At 41.0% G+C, this 17678-nt stretch overlaps 1 protein-coding gene across 1 annotated transcript in view; it reads left to right on the top strand.

The window, feature by feature from the left end:
- The window catches only part of b3glcta (beta 3-glucosyltransferase a), a 58126-nt gene that overhangs the window by 17119 nt on the left and 23329 nt on the right, over positions 1 to 17678 (top strand). The window contains exons 5-8 of the mRNA XM_042334339.1: positions 10292 to 10368; positions 14717 to 14825; positions 15400 to 15536; positions 15903 to 15966. Of these exons, the coding sequence (XP_042190273.1) occupies positions 10292 to 10368; positions 14717 to 14825; positions 15400 to 15536; positions 15903 to 15966 (387 nt within the window). The remainder of the gene's footprint in view (positions 1 to 10291; positions 10369 to 14716; positions 14826 to 15399; positions 15537 to 15902; positions 15967 to 17678) is intronic.

Consider the following 17678-nt stretch of genomic DNA (forward strand, 5'->3'; position numbering starts at 1 on the left):
TGCATTGAAGGTTGAATGCTCTTATAAGATAATTTATTTTTGTAATAGGAGGTACAAAAATAAGACTGGGGGCATTTAGCAGTTGTTTACAGGAACTCGTCTGATGTTTATTTTTAAATTGAACATGAGTCATCCTTGATTGTCAGTACAATGTGGAAAAACTGTGAATACCTTAATTATGTAAAACCTGAATAAATTAGTTTTGTACAACCTAAAGTTTGAACATAGTCTATTATTTATGGATTTATACATAAAAGTGCAATTAATTGCTTTAATTTTAATGTTTTGAAATGAGTTGTCATAAAAATAATTTAATAAAATTATGATCCTAGCGCTTTGGGATGTTCTCCTGACGTGAAAGGCGCTATACAAATGTAAGTAGTTGTTGTTGATTTTACTATGATGGCCCAGGAGGAGTATTGTATCACAGTTGGTTAGCACAATAATCCTTTACCCCTGGAACTTGGGTTCAAATCCAGTGTCAGATTAATAGGATAATATTCTCGTCTCTTAAGTGGTTTGTAATGTCCTGATGTAAACCTAGTTTCTACTTGGTAGGGCCCCATGATACAAGATTATCCTCAGTTTGACATCAAAGCTACGGAATGACTGGTGTAAAAAATATATTGTAAAAAGTAGGGGATGTTCTTCTAATGTTTAGGATTGAAATCTGGCTCCGTTGGCAACACTCTCGCCTCTGAGTCAGAAGATTGTGGGTTCAAGCCCCATGCCTGGAATTCATAGTCTAAATTAACTTTACAATCCAGTGCTGACGTTTGCTGCATTTTCAAAGATGCATTCCTTTGAATGAGAAGTAAAACTGAGGCGTATCTGTCTGTTTAGGTGGATGTTAAAGATCCCATGGCACTGTTCGAAAAGAGAAGGGAGTTTCTCCCATTGTCCTGACCAAAAAAAAACCTAATAAACTTGATCATTAACTTCAGAAATAAATAATAATCCTTGCATTTGATTTAGAGCTTTTCACGTCTTCTAAACATCTCAAAGCGCTTTGAGAATAGACTGTAAAGTGAATTGACTGTATATTTGTGAACGAAACTCGGCAGCCAATTGCGCACTGCAGTGTCCCGCAAACAGCCGTGGATTTAATTGACCAATTTATGATATTTTTTGAGGGATTATTATGCATGTGGAGTAAAGAAACTTGCCCAAGGTTTTGCGCTGCCAGGAATCAAACCCAGGTCTCTCACTTGAGAGGTGAGTGCTCTAACCACTGAGCTACAGTTCATGGCTGTTTGTGGGACATTATTGTAGCAAATTGGCAGCCACCCACGAAACACACAATCACTGCACTTTAAAGTGTATTCTGTGAAGCACTTTGGGATTTGAACCTCCTGACGTGAAAGCACTATATCAAATGTAAGGAGTATTATTATTTATTATACTGCATTGCATGTCTATCAGTAATTGCACTCAGATAAATCAGTAACGAAAATGAAATGAATTACATTGGTTTATCTGAACACTTTTGGCTACTAGATGCCTTTCACTTTTGAATGCTGTAAATAAGTGGAGAGCAGCAAAGCAGAATGGTGATAAACTACTGAGAGCAAAGTCACCTGATATTATAAATGCAAAATAATAAATAATTGAGTAGGTAAGGGCATACACAGAAAAAANCACAAAAAGGGTGAATGTTAAATAGTAGTCAAAATGTTTTTTTCTTAAGAATACATGCACACTGTTTCCACAACACCTTCCACCTGTGCCATACATTTGCTCAATAGACTGAATACAATGAACACAAGCATTATTGTGAATGCTTTAGGATGGGTAATTCTGAGATTTTCCCTCGTGGAACTGTTTTAATTTGCAGAGAAATATTGCATCGGGGATTATTCTCAAAGGTTCGTAGAGAATGGCTGTTTTAAAAAAAGGTAGAGCACAATATTGGGTCAGCCTGATCTTGGAAGTGTTGAAATCAATACTGGTGCTTTTCCTTTATTGAAGGTAGTGTGTGGTATTTGTAAGTGTGCCTCATGCGGGCTTTCTCACTGAAAGGAAGACAAGAAGCTTGAGATGTGAGAGTGTGGTTCTGTTAACCTGCTCTTCTTACTAAACTATTTATTTTCACGGAAATAATTACCAGTTTCCCAATTAGTTACTATATCATGATGAATCCAGGCGTTTGTGGTGAGGAGAATGTTTGTTGTACACAAACAATTGAAATTTGAAACTCAGATATGTTCCTTTAAAGCACTCACAGACTAACAATGGGTTCATTATTCCATGCCCATTTAGGTGTTTATGTGTCAAATAATAACAGGCTTGATACACAGGGTTCTCAGTAGGCAATTGCCAAATGCAGAATTTATTCCATGAGTCAGTTTGTATCATTTCCTCAAGAGTGGAATAAAACAAATCTATATGTTCCAGTTTACCACTTAATATGGTGTTTACAGTATATGCTTGTAATGGAAAAACAAAGTTTGGATCTATAAGAACACTTATGAACACCACAAATGCGAAAGACACTTTACTTTTTATAGAATTGTCTCCTTTTATCTTGTACCTGCTGTCTTTAGAAATGCCTATCACTGATGAAGATCATTTCTCACCTGCTAAATTGAGCCAGTTCCTCGTAAATACTTAATCACTTACCCAGAAAGGTTAGTACAGGCCTGATGCTCATCCTCCACTGAGCTACAGGACTTCAAAAGGTTTAGAATGGGTTTTACTGGAGTCCTGTAGATTAGTGGTTAGAGCATTCATCTTGCAAGCAAGAGGACCTGGGTTCGATTCCCGGGCAGGGCGAAACGTTGGGAAAGTTTCATCACTCCATACGCTTCCACAATCCTCGTCCTTACTTTCAAAGCCCTCCACGACCTTGCCCCCTCCTACATCCCCGGTCTGCTGACCCCCTATCAACCTGTCCTCTCTCTCCACTCAACCTGTTCTCTCTCTCCATGTCTCCCGCCTGACTAGCCCTACCATCGGCGGCCGGGCTTTCAGCTTCTCTGCCCCCACCCTTTGGAACTCCATCCCACTGTCCCTTCACATTGCTCCTTCCCTTGCCTCCTTCAAGGCATGACTCAAGACCTTTCTTTTCGACCGAGCCTTCAGCCGCCCTCCTACCTCTGTGCCCCCACCCCACCCCCCACGCTTGGGTCCTGATCCCTGACTGTTCAATGCCTTGGGACGTCCTCCCAATGTGAAAGGCGCTTTACAAATGTAATTTTGTTGTTGTTTACCTAGCAGTAAGTAGGAACCCAGTTGTTAGTTGATTGGCGGATTGCTTTTCTGGGGGTAATACACCATCCAAGAAAAANTAATAATGATAATTTGGTTACTCAATCCACGACTGTTTGTGGGACACTGCTGTGTGCAATTGGCTGCTGCGTTTCGCCCACAAAATATACAGTCAATCCACTTTACAGTATATTCTGAAAGCTCATCTAACAATGTTGGGGTCAATCAGGGAGGAGCCATGAATCAGGTTTTTGTTTGCAAAATGGAGGGACTGGATGGGATAATAGGGTGGCAGAGATAGGGTGGGATGAGGCTGTGGAGAAATCGTAAAGTGAGAATAAGATTTTTCAATTTGATGGGGAGCTAGGGGAGCTGAGCAGGGTTGGGGGTGGTGGTAAGAGTGATTGGCTTGCAATCAGCATCTGGTACCCATGTATTTCAAATTTGATAAAGTATTTTTCCATGATTCTGAGCTTGCTGTGAGATCTACAATTTTTTTAACGAGGCAGCAAAACTATTTTTCAATAATATCATTTTGTTTTTCTGCACAAATCGCTTTCCGGGCTTAATAATCCTTTCAAAATAAAAACTATTTTAAAAAATGTGGTCACTTAATCCATGACCGTCTGTGGGACACTGCTGTGCGCAATTGTCTGCCGTGTTTTGCCCACAAAATATACACTCAATTCACTTTACAGTATATTCTGTGAAGCGCTTTGAGACATCTCGAAGACGTGATAGGGCACTGTATCCGATGCAAGGATTATTATACTATTAAATATTAATCAGAATACCTTTAAAACATCTCAAAGTGCTTACAGTGTGTTACTTTGAAGTGAAATGATTGTTGTTATGCAACAGGTAATCTACTCCACCAATGTCCTGCAAACAGCATGATATGAATAACCATTTAATTGGTTGATTCAGCAATTTTATGGATAAAATCTTCCTGCTCTTTGAAAATATGCCAGGGGATTTTTAATGTCCTTCTAAACAGATTTCTAAAGACTTTAGTTTGACATTTCATCCCAAAATAGTACCTTCAACAATGTGCATGGTTTAATATTGCACTGGAGTGGATGATGGTGTTCCAGCTTTGGTGCATTGCAGATATCAGGACATTAGCTTTGACCACAACAACAACAAGATTCCATTTATAGAGAGCCTTTCACGTCGGGAGGACGTCCCAAGACGCTGTACAGTTGGGTCAGGACCCGAGCAAGGGGGAAATGGTCAGGGTGAGGGGAGGGAAGGGAGGGAGCGAGGAGGGGGTAGAGAGTCGAGAGGGGAGCTGAAGGCACGGTCGAAGAGAAAGGTCTTGAGACCGGCCTTGAAGGAGGAAAGGGAGGAAGCGGCGAAGGCACTGGGGGATAGAGTTCCAGAGCCTCGGGGCTGAAAGGCTGAAGGCCCGGCCACCGATGGTAGGGCGGTTGGGGCGGGGGATGTGGAGCAGACCGGAGCCAGAGGAATGGAGGGTACGGGCAGGTAGGTAGGGGGATAGTAGGTCGGAGAGGTAGGAGGGAGCAAGGCCGTGAATGGCCTTGTAGGTGAGGATGAGGATCTTGAATTCGACAACTAACTGACTGCTACTCGGATGCCCTTAATAATAACTTGTGAACGGTGTCCCATCACATCTCACAGATTTAGCACTTTTCCCATCTTGCAACAAGTTTGCAAAGATTATGTTTCAACTTTAGGAAATACATCAACAACAACTTGCATTGATGTGGTACACCACAGCTGACTGTACGAAGGTGGGGAGGAGAAACCGTCGTCAGAGACAAAGTGGAGGTGGTGGGTCTAGATGGAATTGAACCAAAAGGATGCAGTCCACATCGGTGGATGAGGGAGGAGAGGTGATTAGGGCAGATTGAATGATACACAGTGAGAGTGTTGAAAGCTGCAGAGAAGTCAAGGAGGGCAAGGAAGCGGAGGAGCCCTGACCACAAGAGAGAGAGTATGCATTGGTAACTTTGACAAGGGTTGTCTCAGTGCTGTGAGCAGGGCGGACTGAAGAGGCCCGACCAAATAGTAGAGGGAAAGGTGGGAGTGACGATGGGTGACAACAAAGCATTCCAGGACTTTGATGGGAAGAGTAGGTTAGAGATGGACAAAACCAATATCCATGATATTGGTAAAAAAAAGGGCTGAGATGCTACAAGGTGAATATCAAAAGCTGGGGAACAAACTAAAGAATAGAATATCCAAGGTGGTGATCTCTGGATTACTCCCTGTGCCTCGGGCAAATAAGTACCACAATAACAGGATCAAGCATACGAATGCTTGGCTGGAGAAATGGTCCAGAAAAGAGGGCTTCAGGTTTTTGGATCATTGGGATCAGTTCTGAGGCAGGTGGGACCTGTACCATATGGATGGGTTACCAAAACAGGGCTGGGACGAATGTCCTTGCAGACGGGCTAACTAATGCTGTAGGGGAGGGTTTAAACTAGTTTTAAGGGGGGAAGGGAATGCAAAAAACGAAGAGTTTGAAAATGGAGAAATAAAATGGGGGGAAGTGCAGAACAGGTCAAGTCGGTCTTGGAGTGCACGTGCCTAAATGCACGGCGTTTAGCAAACAAGATTGGTGAGTTGCAGGCTCAATTGGTCATAGGGGGATACGGTGCAGTAGTAGTAATAGAAACTTGGCTCGAACATGGACAGCAATGAGAGCTGAATATTCATGGCTACAATGTATTCAGGAGGGATACGGAAGGAAAAAANGGAGGGGGTGTGGCAATGTTATTCAAGGATATGGTTATAGCCGTGGAAAGGGTCGAGGTGCTGGAGGGCCCCAAAACAGAATCTATCTGGTTGGAATTAAGGAACAAAAAAGGAGCTGTTACGCTGGTAGGAGTATACAAGAGACCACCAAATAGTGGGAAGGAAATAGATGAGCAGATCTGCAAGCAGATCTCAGACAGATGCAAGGCCAATAGAGTCGTGATAATGGGGGAACTTTAATTATCCCAATATAGACTGGCAAAACAACAGCGCAAAGGGCAAGGAGGGGAAAAATTCCTAAAATGCATACAGGACAACTTTCTTGATCAGTACATTTCCAGTCCAACGAGGAAGGAAGCAGTGCTAGATCTAGTTCTGGGGAATGAAGTAGGACAAGTGGAGCAGGTTTCAGTGGGAGAGCATCTGGGCAATAGTGATCACAACATCATTAGATTCAGAGTGCATATGGAAAGGGACAAGGAACCATCTAAGGTGAAGATACTCAACTGGAAGAGGGCAAATTTCAGTGAGTTAAAAAGGGACCTAGCCAAGGTGGACTGGAAAGAAAGATTGGCAGGTAAAACAACTAAAGAGCAGTGGGAAGTGTTCAAGGATGAGATAGCTCGGGGACAGAACAAATACATTCCCACAAAAGGGAAAAGTAGCGCATCCAACCTCCCTGGATGACAAAGTTAATTGTATCTAGAATGAAGCAGAAAAAGGAGGTGTATGACAAATGTGAAACCCAAGATACAGAAGACAACCAAATAGAATATAGGAAGTGCAGAAGAGAACTGAAAAGGAAATAAGGGGAGCAAAAAGATTACACGAAAAAAGGTGAGTGGGTAACATTAAAGGGAATTCTAAAGTATTTTACAAACATATCAAGGAAAAAAGGCTAGTCAAAGGTAGGGTGGGGCCAATTAAGGTCCGAGGGGGAAATCTTATTGTAGAGGCAGAGGAGATGGCTGATGTACTGAATGAGTACTTTGCATCTATCTTCACAAAAGAAGTGGATGCATCAAATGCTGCAGTATTGGAGGGGAGGGAAGAGGAAATGGATAGGATAAGTATAAACAGAGAGGAAGTACTGAAAAGGTTGACTGGGCTGAAGGTAGATAAGTCGCCTGGTCCGGACGGGATGTAACCAAGGTTACTATGGGAGGCACGGGTATAAATAATGGAGGCTTTGGCTACAATTTTTCAATCTTCGTTGGACACAGGAATGGTGCCAGAGGACTGGAGAGTGGCCAATGTGACTCCCCTGTACAAAAAGGGACAGAAGGACAAACCTGGGAACTACAGGCCAGTCAGCCTAACATCAGTAGTGGGGAAACTCCTGGAGACTATAATCCGGGACAGAATAAATCTTCACTTAGAAGAATATGGGTTAATTAGGGACAGCCAGCACGGATTTGTTAAAGGCAAATCTTGTCTCACAAATCTAATAGAATTTTTTGATGAGCTAATGGAGAGGGTGGATAAAGGTACTGCAGTTGATGTAGTTTATATGGACTTTCAAAAGGCATTTGACAAAGTGCCACATGAAAGACTTGTAAGAAAGATAGAAGCCCATGGTATAAAAGGGACAGTGGCAGCATGGATCCAGAACTGGCTGGGAGACAGAAAGCAGAGAGTTGTGGTGAACGGCTGCTTTTCTGACTGGAGGGAAGTGTACAGTGGCATCCCCCAGGGATCGATATTAGGACCACTGCTCTTCTTAATATACTGCTCTTCTTAATATACATAAATGATCTGGACTTGGGTATAGCAAGTACCATTTCCAAGTTTGCGGACGACACAAAGTTAGGTAGAGTGGTAAACAGTGAGAAGGATAGCAGCCAACTGCAGGAAGACATAGACAGAATGGTAAAATGGGCAGACACATGGCAGATGAGTTTCAATGTGGAGAAATGCGAGGTAATGCATTTTGGTAGAAAGAATGAGGGGAGGCAATACAGACTGGTAATACAATCTTAAGGGGGGTGTAAAAGAACAGAGAGACCTGGGGGTGCAAGTAAATGAATCCTTGAAGGTGGCAGGACAGGTAGATAAAGCTGTAAAAAGGGCATACTGGATACTAGGCTTTATAAATAGGGGCATAGAGTACAAGAGTCAGGAGGTTATGATTAACCTATATAAAACACTGGTTAGGCCTCAGTTAGAATACTGCGCCCAGTTCTGGGCATCACACTATAGGAAGGATGTTAAGGCATTGAAAAGGGCGCAGAGGAGATTTACGAGGGTGGTACCAGGAATGAGGGACATTGATTCTGAGGAAAGGCTGGAGAGGCTGGGATTATTCTCATTGGAGCAGAGAAGGTTACGAGGAGACCTAATAGAGGTCTTCAAAATCATGTGGGGATTTGATAGGTTAGAGAGGGAGAAACTGTTTCCACTGGTGGGTGTGTTGGTGACTCAAGGTCACAGATTCAAAATAGTCTCTAAAAGCAACAGAGGGGAGGTGAGAAGAAATTTTTTCAAGCTGTGAGTTGTTCGAATCTGGAATGGTGGTCAAGGCTGATTCGATAACTACTTTTAAAAACGCGGTGGATGGTTATTTGAGGAGGACGGGTCTGCAGGGTAATGGGGAAAGGGCTAGGGAGTGGGATTGACATTACATTGCTCTTTTCAAAGAGCCGGCACAAACTTGATGGGCCGAATGGCCTCTTTTTATGCTGTACGATTCTATGATTTTATGAAAACGTTGATGCATTTTGCAGGGATCGAGGGTGTATTTTTGGAGGAGGTGGGTGATGACATGATGACATTGGTCTTGAAGGGAAGTAGAACAAGTAGACTGTATCCGTTCAGCAGCTGGGTAGGGAAGGGTTGAAGGGGGCAGGTTATTTTTGAGTTATGAGGGTGGCGAGGAATGAGAGACATAGGTGCAAAAGTGCGGGGAAGGGATAGTAATTGGGGAGAGGATGGAATGAAGGAGAGGACGATGCAGCCAAGTAGATTTTTGGCCATGAAGTTAATGACCTGCTCACATTCGGTTTTCGAGGTGGAGATGGAAGGGGCTAGGGAAGGAAGAAGACAGACAAGGTCATTCTTAGTGGCAAAGAGGAGCTTGAGGTTGATCTTATCCTCCAGGATCACCTTGGGACGTCCTCCCAACATGAAAGGTGCTTTACAAATGTAATTTTGTTGTTGTTGGAGTAGATTGAGATTTTGGTTTTGGAGAGGAAGAGAGTGGAGAAACCTTTAAAGATACAATGGCACTATTCAAAAACAAGGGAGATCTTCCTGATGTTCTAACCAACAATCCTTCAGGTAAATTGGTCATTTGCTTCATGACTGTTTGTGGGATATTGCTGCCTTCAAATTGACTGCCATGTCTGCCTACAAATACATGGACGCTACACCTGACAGCACTCACCAAAGTTTTTTTTTTGAGAATTGAGTGCTGAATGAAATGCAGGGATTATTGTTGTTGTTAATTGGCAATATCGTGTAACATTTTTGGTTACCCAAATCAATACAGTGAAGCAGTTACATAGTCGATCATTTACTAACTTCTTTCATTCTGATAATAATAAATTAATAATGATAATAATTCTTGCATTTGATACAGTGCCTTGTTACGTTGTTGAGATGTCTCAAATCTATGTGCATGTGATGTATTTTTGATCTTATCCTCCAGGATCACCTGGGACGTTAAAAGCATTAACAAGCCTCAAACAACATTTGAGATGAAAGGAAATGTCTTTTCTTTGTCTCCACCAATCAAGTTTTGGGTTTGTGGAGTATATTTATAACTAAAACAGTTCATGGTGTGTGGATCACTTTACGCAAGATCACTTTACCAGTATGGAGCTAAAAAATTCAATGGACAGTGGCCATTATTGCCCAGTAACAAACGTAACGAAGATATATTTGATGTTGTGATGAATATAACCTGAGAGGATTTAATGAGTTTTATCTCTTGTCATGTCTAACAGTATATCCTATTAGATATGATGATTAATTAAACTTCAGACTTGCTGTTTAGGTGGCTAAACTCCTAATAACGTGTCACACCAAGGGAAAGCAACTGTGACTAGTTATTCAGAGTAGTGAGTTATGCAAATGCATAAATAGATAAATAAATGCAGCTGGGATATTGACAGCACGATGACTGAAATGGTAGTGACATTTTAAGACAGGGTTGAGGTATCAGGCTTTTACTGTACTTAAGTAATTGAGTGCATTGTGTGTACGCTGAGATTTCCAGCAATGGTGGCAACATCAATAGCCTGATTAACCACTCTCCCAGTTGAACAGAACCTTGGTTTGTGGAGGCATCATACCTTACAGGGAGAACAAATTGTGTTTCTTTCAATTTGTTTTTAATTATATTCTTTCTTTTTTTTATATATAGCATTTACCTACTGTGCTGCTTATTCATGAGTTGAGCAAACATGAAGGAGCCTGGACAATCATTCCTATACTACAACAGTAAGTAATGTTGTTATATTTCCTTTCCGCTACTACTGAAAAGATTATGTGAAAACAGACAGCAGCTGAACGGTTGTATTTAGGGACAAGGTCCAAGAAGTGACTGTCCTTGGAGATGGTTGGCTGACTTGGCTCCAACCTGGCAATGGAATCTTGTAATCGTCAACCTTCTCGGGCAGTGTTGGTGATCTGGTTCCTAAGCCGCGTGAGTCAAAACAATACCGTGTCATGTTATTTCACCGATGATGACTAGAATTTAGTTATCTCACTTAGATTGCATTGCAACCAAACAAATTTAATCCATCTTATTTTTGCGAAAGAGGAAACATGCAAGTCCCTGTAACAGGCTTTGTATATATCCTTGCTGCACAAATCATCATAGGCATAATCACACATTATATTTCTGTAAAGGAAGTTTGATTTACATTTTTGAGGGAATTGTAACTGGGACACTGGATTCACCATTGAAGCTCCAGTTTAATTTTGGTGGGGAGCCCAACAATAGATCCCGATGGTACTTTCAGGATTCTGAAATTCAATAAAACAGCAATACCTGGAATGTGTTATCTGCAATCTAGGCTTTGCAGAATGTACAGTCCATTCTTTTTAATCAAAAGCAAATTATGTTTTGGAAAGACAATTGAAGCTTAGCTAAACCATCACCTGGGAAGTTTACTATGACTCTTTGAGTATTTTGCCTTAAGAATATTAAGCTTTGCTATGTTATTGGATAACAATGGACATGGACTAAAGCAAGTTATATGAAAATAAACGTTTCGCATTTGAACAACCTGCAGCTTCAGCACTTTGTAGGAATACACTTTCTACATCTGCGCAAGCAACAACAGCAGTTTACACTTATTTAGTGCCTTTAATAATCCTTACATTTTGCATTTGATGTAGGTCTTCCATGTCAGAAGGACATGTCAAAACTTCAGATTTTACAGTAAAGGGTATTAACTATTTTATAGGTGAAAAGAGCAGCCAGTTTCTCTGTCCTTGGTCCTCTCCTCTTTAATATCTACATGCTCCTGCTCGGTGTCATCTGCAGGCATTGGGTTAACTTCTACATGTATGCGGATGACATCCAACTCTATCTCTCTGCTTCCATCCTTGATTCCAGAGTCACTGCTGTTCTGAACGATTGCGTGTTAAACCTCAAGTCTTGTATGAGAGCCAACTTCCTCCAATTAAATATTGACAAACCACAGGCTCTTCTGCTTGGCTTCTGTCAGCGCTTCCTCACCTCAGGAACTCACATCATCAATCTACATGGATACACACTCCACCTCACAGAGCCAGTGTGAAAACTTGTTGTCTGAGACAGGGAGGTATTGAATGGTCTCTAGGGATCGACTCAATTTAATGTTTGAGCGGACTCCTGGGCATCAATCTCCCCTTTGTGACTTAGCTCCACTTACAACTACCCAGTAATTCCTTCCATTTAGCTAATCCATGTCCATGTCTTGTCCTTCTTATGAAGTGATTAATATTAGAAAATTTAGACATATTATACACTAGCTGTACCCGTTGCAGCGACACATGCAACCAAAGGATCCAGTATGGAACGTAGATTTCAGTGATACCACTCACAAACCATTTAACATGCCATAAACACTGTGCGTACACCTTAAGTAAAACTGCCATACATGTGCAATGAGCTTGTTTGAGTCATAGCTCATGAAAGATAGAAGATCCTATCAAAGGGTCATAGCTCATGAACGATAGAATATCTTATCAAAGCTACGCTAACCGAAGGGGTTTACTGTGTGACCTGGCGGGTCCTCGAGTTATTGCAATGCAGTCGTGCTGTTCTTTGTTCCTCGGTTTCATTTAATTGACCTTCTTTCTTTTGTCTGTCACTTTGATTTGTACTTGAAAGGCTTGTTGTTTGCTTAGGCATCTTTATCTTGTTCTCGCCATTTCTTCGTCTGAGTGCATGTTGCGTGCGTGCTCTGTGACGCGGGATGCCATAGTGCCATTGGGAGTTGGCGCGGCCACCAGGTGTAACTGCAGCGCAAAAAAATTGCCATACATAATTCAACAATGATGGAGGTCCCTGAAAAAAAAATGCCCATGACACTCCCAAATTCAAGGCCCTTCCGATAATTTCTGTATCATGGTTATTAGTTATTGAGATCTTGGCTGACACGTGGACAGAAATTGCCGTTTTATTAGTATATAAAAGAAAATGACTATTTTATGTCTTTTATTCTTTTTGAACGTCCTAAATCATGAACAGTGTAATAACATTGAAATCGTGCTGCAGGCAGTAACTTTACAAATCGTATCTTCACTATTCCAAAATGCTTTACTTATATTTTTAGTGTCAGTTTTATAATTAGTTTTATAATGTATATTACTATAAACTCATAAGAGATTCAAAGTCAGCCACAGATAGATATTACCCGTGTTTCTTCAGTTCATAGGATTTGGTGTCACATTTTAATTAACCTGAGTTGCAAGAAATCTTCCTTTTCTATCCCAGGTCTACATTTAAGTGCCAAGATGTCACAGTATTACATTATTTGGAAATGCTATGTTTTAGCCAACTCCTGGTAGTTTCAGGACCTTTACTGTTATATCTCAGGAATCGTTGGTCCTCAGGGCTGAGTGTTTTGGGTAATGTCGCCTATAAAATCTAACCCAAAATCCAAAAGACAGAGCTTTCAAATAATTGAGGACATGCTTGCTTACAACACCTGATCTTCAGCTAGTTTCCAGATAGGAACAGATCATCATTTAAAAGCCTCCCATTAATATTAGAGTTCCTGTGTTACGCCCCCTCCCTTGCCTCCTTCAAGGCCCGTCTCAAGACCCTCCTCTTCAACTGCACCTTCGGTTACTCTCCTATCGCTACCCCGTCTGCCGTCCACCCCTCCTGAACCCAACCTCCAGACGAGTTCAAAATGCTTGACTGTCTAGTGCCTTGGGATGTGTAATGTTTGTTAATCCAGAACACAGTTTATATTCATTAGTTTCTTTATTTAAACCTTACACTTCCACTCTCTTTCACTACCTGGCCAGTCACTTTCCCAGAATCCTTTTATACTTGCTTGCTTCTCATTGTCAATGGCCAATTGCCAATCCCACATGTAGGTGGGATGCATGGAACTCTGTCTGGTTTGGATACTCTTCAGCATGGCGATGAGTTTCCGCATGTGTCTGACACCCAGCTGACTTCAAAAAAAATGGGAGTAGTTAAGAGTATGCTTTTTGCACAAAGTTATTAGGATGTGGATCACAAGTGGCTACTGAAGCTAGGACAATTGCATTATTTAAAAGATAATTAGATGAACATGAAGGAATGCAAAGGACTGAATGTAGGAATTAAAGATTGTCGTGAAAGCAAGGAAATAAGATAAGAGTGGTTAGCTCACACTGGGAGCACAGATGCTGATTCAGATAACCTCCTGTGCTAATATTTCAGTTACTCTGAAGCTTCTGTTCATATCCTTGCTTCAGTCGATAAAGCCTTAATTTACTTTGTCCAATTATTTCCTTTTATACATGGTGACCAAAAAGTTGAGATACCATTACAATGTCTAATAAGTCTTAAATAAATGACTTTTTTTAGATAATAGAGTATAAATCCTGACTTTTTGGTGACCCTGTATAAAAGCTGCCACATTTATGCATGAGCACCTTCTGAATATTCCCAAGTGTACACGAAAGTGCAGACTGCTAATTCACAGCACAGCAGCATGCTCCAGGATTGAAACATTTAAGGATTTTCAGAAATGTTGCATGATCTTAAATTCAAGACAATGCTATGACCATGAGAAAGTTTGTGCGTGAAAAGCTCAATAACCCTCCCATTGTAATTTCTGATACAAAGGTTGCTCAAGCTCAGTAGTTTGCAATTTCTCCACAATAGCAGGTTGGCATGCATCTTTCTCAGTACTGCATACCCAGAGTGAGCATCGGGTGGAATCAGTGCCGTAACATCATAAAATACCACAGGCTGCTATCAAGCCGTTCATGTCATTCTGAGAGCGAACTATCAATGTGTATTCAAGGCAGAACTTTCTTTAGATTCCGTCCAATTGCACTCCACCCCCTGAGATGCACAAGGCACACTTCCACAACAGCTGTACTGCACATCACCAGCAAAATTAATTTTTTCATCTCTGGGGACCACTGATGGCCAGCTAGCTTGAAAGGACAATTCAGTAGTGCTTATAGGATTGATCTGCTGGCCAGAATTCATCACACAGGCCTAATGATGTATACTACTGACTTTAAACAGGAAAAACAAAATGAGAATTTATGAAAGGTGACAATTATCAGTTACAGCATCAGCAGGGACTCATTGTGATAATAAATAATGCAGTTTTTTTCTCTTTAGCCTTTCTACCACTTATAGCAAGAAATCCTGGTTTTTCTTCTGTGAAGAACAAACAAGAATACGAGTACCAAAGCTATTGGATGTGCTTGGCAGATATGACAAGAACAAGGTATTCTAGTGAATGTGGAAAGCTGAACACCTCCACAAGAGCATATTTAAATTAATCAATAAGTTACATCTGATGTTAGACTTTGGTGTAAGTAATAAATGTACATTGATATTATATTTATTTTACCTAACCAGTTAGGAAAATCATACAGCTTATTTTTATACTCCTTAGCAAAATATAGTTTTACTAATTTGAGTTCCTGCAGAATGAAAAACACATGTGATGTAGTTTAAACAGAATTAGTTTTAAACTAGAAAATAGTACCTGGACCTGCCGGTACAATAAATGCACAAATATTAATACTTTGCTTGTTTATAACAATGCAGTTTTATTAAATCGTTTTAAGAAATACACATTGGCTAGAAGAATGAATGTTTCTAGTTGTTCATTGCGGTAAAATTTTGATCATTTTATTTTTCAGACGTATAAGTTGCCCCCTTGGGGTTGGGGATGTCTGCTGTATAATTTTCTCACATTTAAGGAAAATTTTGCAGTCAAGTTAAGTTGCGTTGCATTCATTAAACTCACTTGAACACTATGCTTTCTTCCTCGTAAATTGAATAACTTGTTACAGGAGTGGTTCTTGGGCAAGGGACTGTGTGATGAGCAGTCGACAATCATTCACCATTATGCCTTTGCTGAGGATCCTGCAGCATTTAAGTATCCAGATTTTGCTGCCGGCTGGGCTCTGAATACTGCGCTTGTCAACAGGTTTGCCATTGATTCATCTATTAATTTAGAGTCATTAAAAATAAATACTGTTGGATTATCCTTTAAGAGTAACTTGCCAATTACCAAAAGAGTCAATAAGAAGATGGGCCGAAAGTACAAAAGAACACGGAATGGGACAAAGTGTGTGGTTTATAGAGTGGTGGAGTATTCAGAATTTGGGATTGACAAATAAAGAAGCTTACCAGCACAGCCTTGATTTGGATCAAGTTATATTTCAAATACCTCTTTGATGTTCATCAGTGATGAGATAATGTGTCATATTTTGAGCTCACTGCGAAATTGAGAAAATTATCCTTTTTAAATGTTCAGATATAATTGCTTTTCTTAATTTGTGTTCCCTTACAGACTTGCAAAACAAGTGAAGAATGAAAAGCCTTTTGCTGATTTTACCATAGATTTGAAACATGAGGTATGTGAAAGATTTAATTGTGTACCTGAAACTGTGGAGTAATTAGTTTCAAGTTTAGAAGTATTTTCTGTAACTTTCCCCATGTGATTTGCAAAATGAAGTACAATAATACACAACAATTTATATTTATACAGTGCCTTTCACATGGGGAGCAGGTCTCAAAGCACTGCACACAACTGGCTGGGAACTCAGCAGCATCGGGGGAGGGGAGGCAAGAAGGATAGGGAGGGGAAAAGGTGACCAAAAGTACGGTCGAATAGCTAAGCCTTCAGGTGGGCTTTAAAAGTGGGGGTAAAGTAGGGGATTTAAGATGGAATTCCAAAGAGCAGGGTAAAATGTTTGCCCCCTATGATCGGGTGGATCACAACACATCACCTTGGAGCCAGCGTAGCTCCATGGAGACCCTGCTTACCTCTCCCCTGAAGGAGAATAGTCAAAGAACAATTTTGCAACAATAGCTTTTGAAATTGAATCTTTGTGATTCTGAGCACATAGGAATCTCACAGTGCACCACATCAATTTTTTATGATAGAAAAAATAATGTAAAACAAAATTATAATTTTAAAACTCGAGAGCTGCAAAAGAAAAGCTAATATATTGTGTATATATCATTTATATTGTAAATTATATTGGAGTCAACTACTCTGAGCTTTTTTCCCCTCTTTTTCTCCATATCTTTTCATATCTTTAATCTTGAAATGTTCATCTAAGTGTGACCAATATGACAGTCAGTTTAGCTTCATGTTGTTTGAAGCCATGATAATATGTGATTGACAACAACAACAACAACAACTTGCATTTATATACAGCCTTCCACTCAGGGTAGCGTCTGAGATCGCTTAACAGTGGCAGAGCCTGACTCCGAGCTGGGGGGAGGTGGCTGGAATCACGGTTGAAGAGGAAAGGTTTCAGGTGGGACTTGAAAGAGGGGAGAGAGGGGGTAAGGCGGAGGGATTGAGGGAGAGTGTTCCAGAGTTTTGGGGCATAGTGGCTGGAACCGTGACCTCCGATGGTGGGGCAGAAGGTGCGAGGGACAAGCAGGAGGCCGGTGCCAGTCGAGCGGAGGTGCTGGGTGGTGGATTGGGGAATGAGGAGATCAGAGAGATAGGGAGGTGCCAGGGAGTTAATGGATTTGAACATGAATGTGAGGATCTTGAAGTCGATCCGTTTGGTGATGGGGAACCAGTGGAGCCTGGCCAGAACTGGTGAGATGTGTGTACGGAGTTTGGTCCAGGTCAGTATTCAGAGTTTTCAATGAACTGGATCTTGTGAATGGGGGAGCTGGGGAGACCAGTGAGGAGTGTGTTAGAGAAAATCCAAGAGGGAGGTCACAAATACATGCACAAGGGTTTGGGCTGTTTTTGGGGAACTGAGTTATGTATTGGGACATATGACAAACTAGATCACATATTGAAGGAGAAGTAACATGCTTCAATATCAAGTTTTAATGCTCTGGAATAGTAGATGTTCACAGAGAGAAGAACACCCAACAAAAACAGGAATCTGTTTGAAAAACATTTTTGGGATACCATTAAATTACTAAGGGAAAGAGCATCTTATTGAAAGTATTTCCCCACATATTGCTTCCTTTGATGCAACTAATTGTGCAACAGATGAAGGTCTATCTGAAATAAAAACAGAAGTCGCTGGGAACACTCATCTGTGGTCAGGTAGCATCTATGGAGAGAGGAAAGTGAGTTAATGTTTCAGGT

This window comes from Callorhinchus milii, unplaced genomic scaffold (genome assembly GCF_018977255.1).
Source record: "Callorhinchus milii isolate IMCB2004 unplaced genomic scaffold, IMCB_Cmil_1.0 Scaffold4, whole genome shotgun sequence".
Classification (NCBI taxonomy): Eukaryota; Metazoa; Chordata; class Chondrichthyes; order Chimaeriformes; family Callorhinchidae; genus Callorhinchus; species Callorhinchus milii.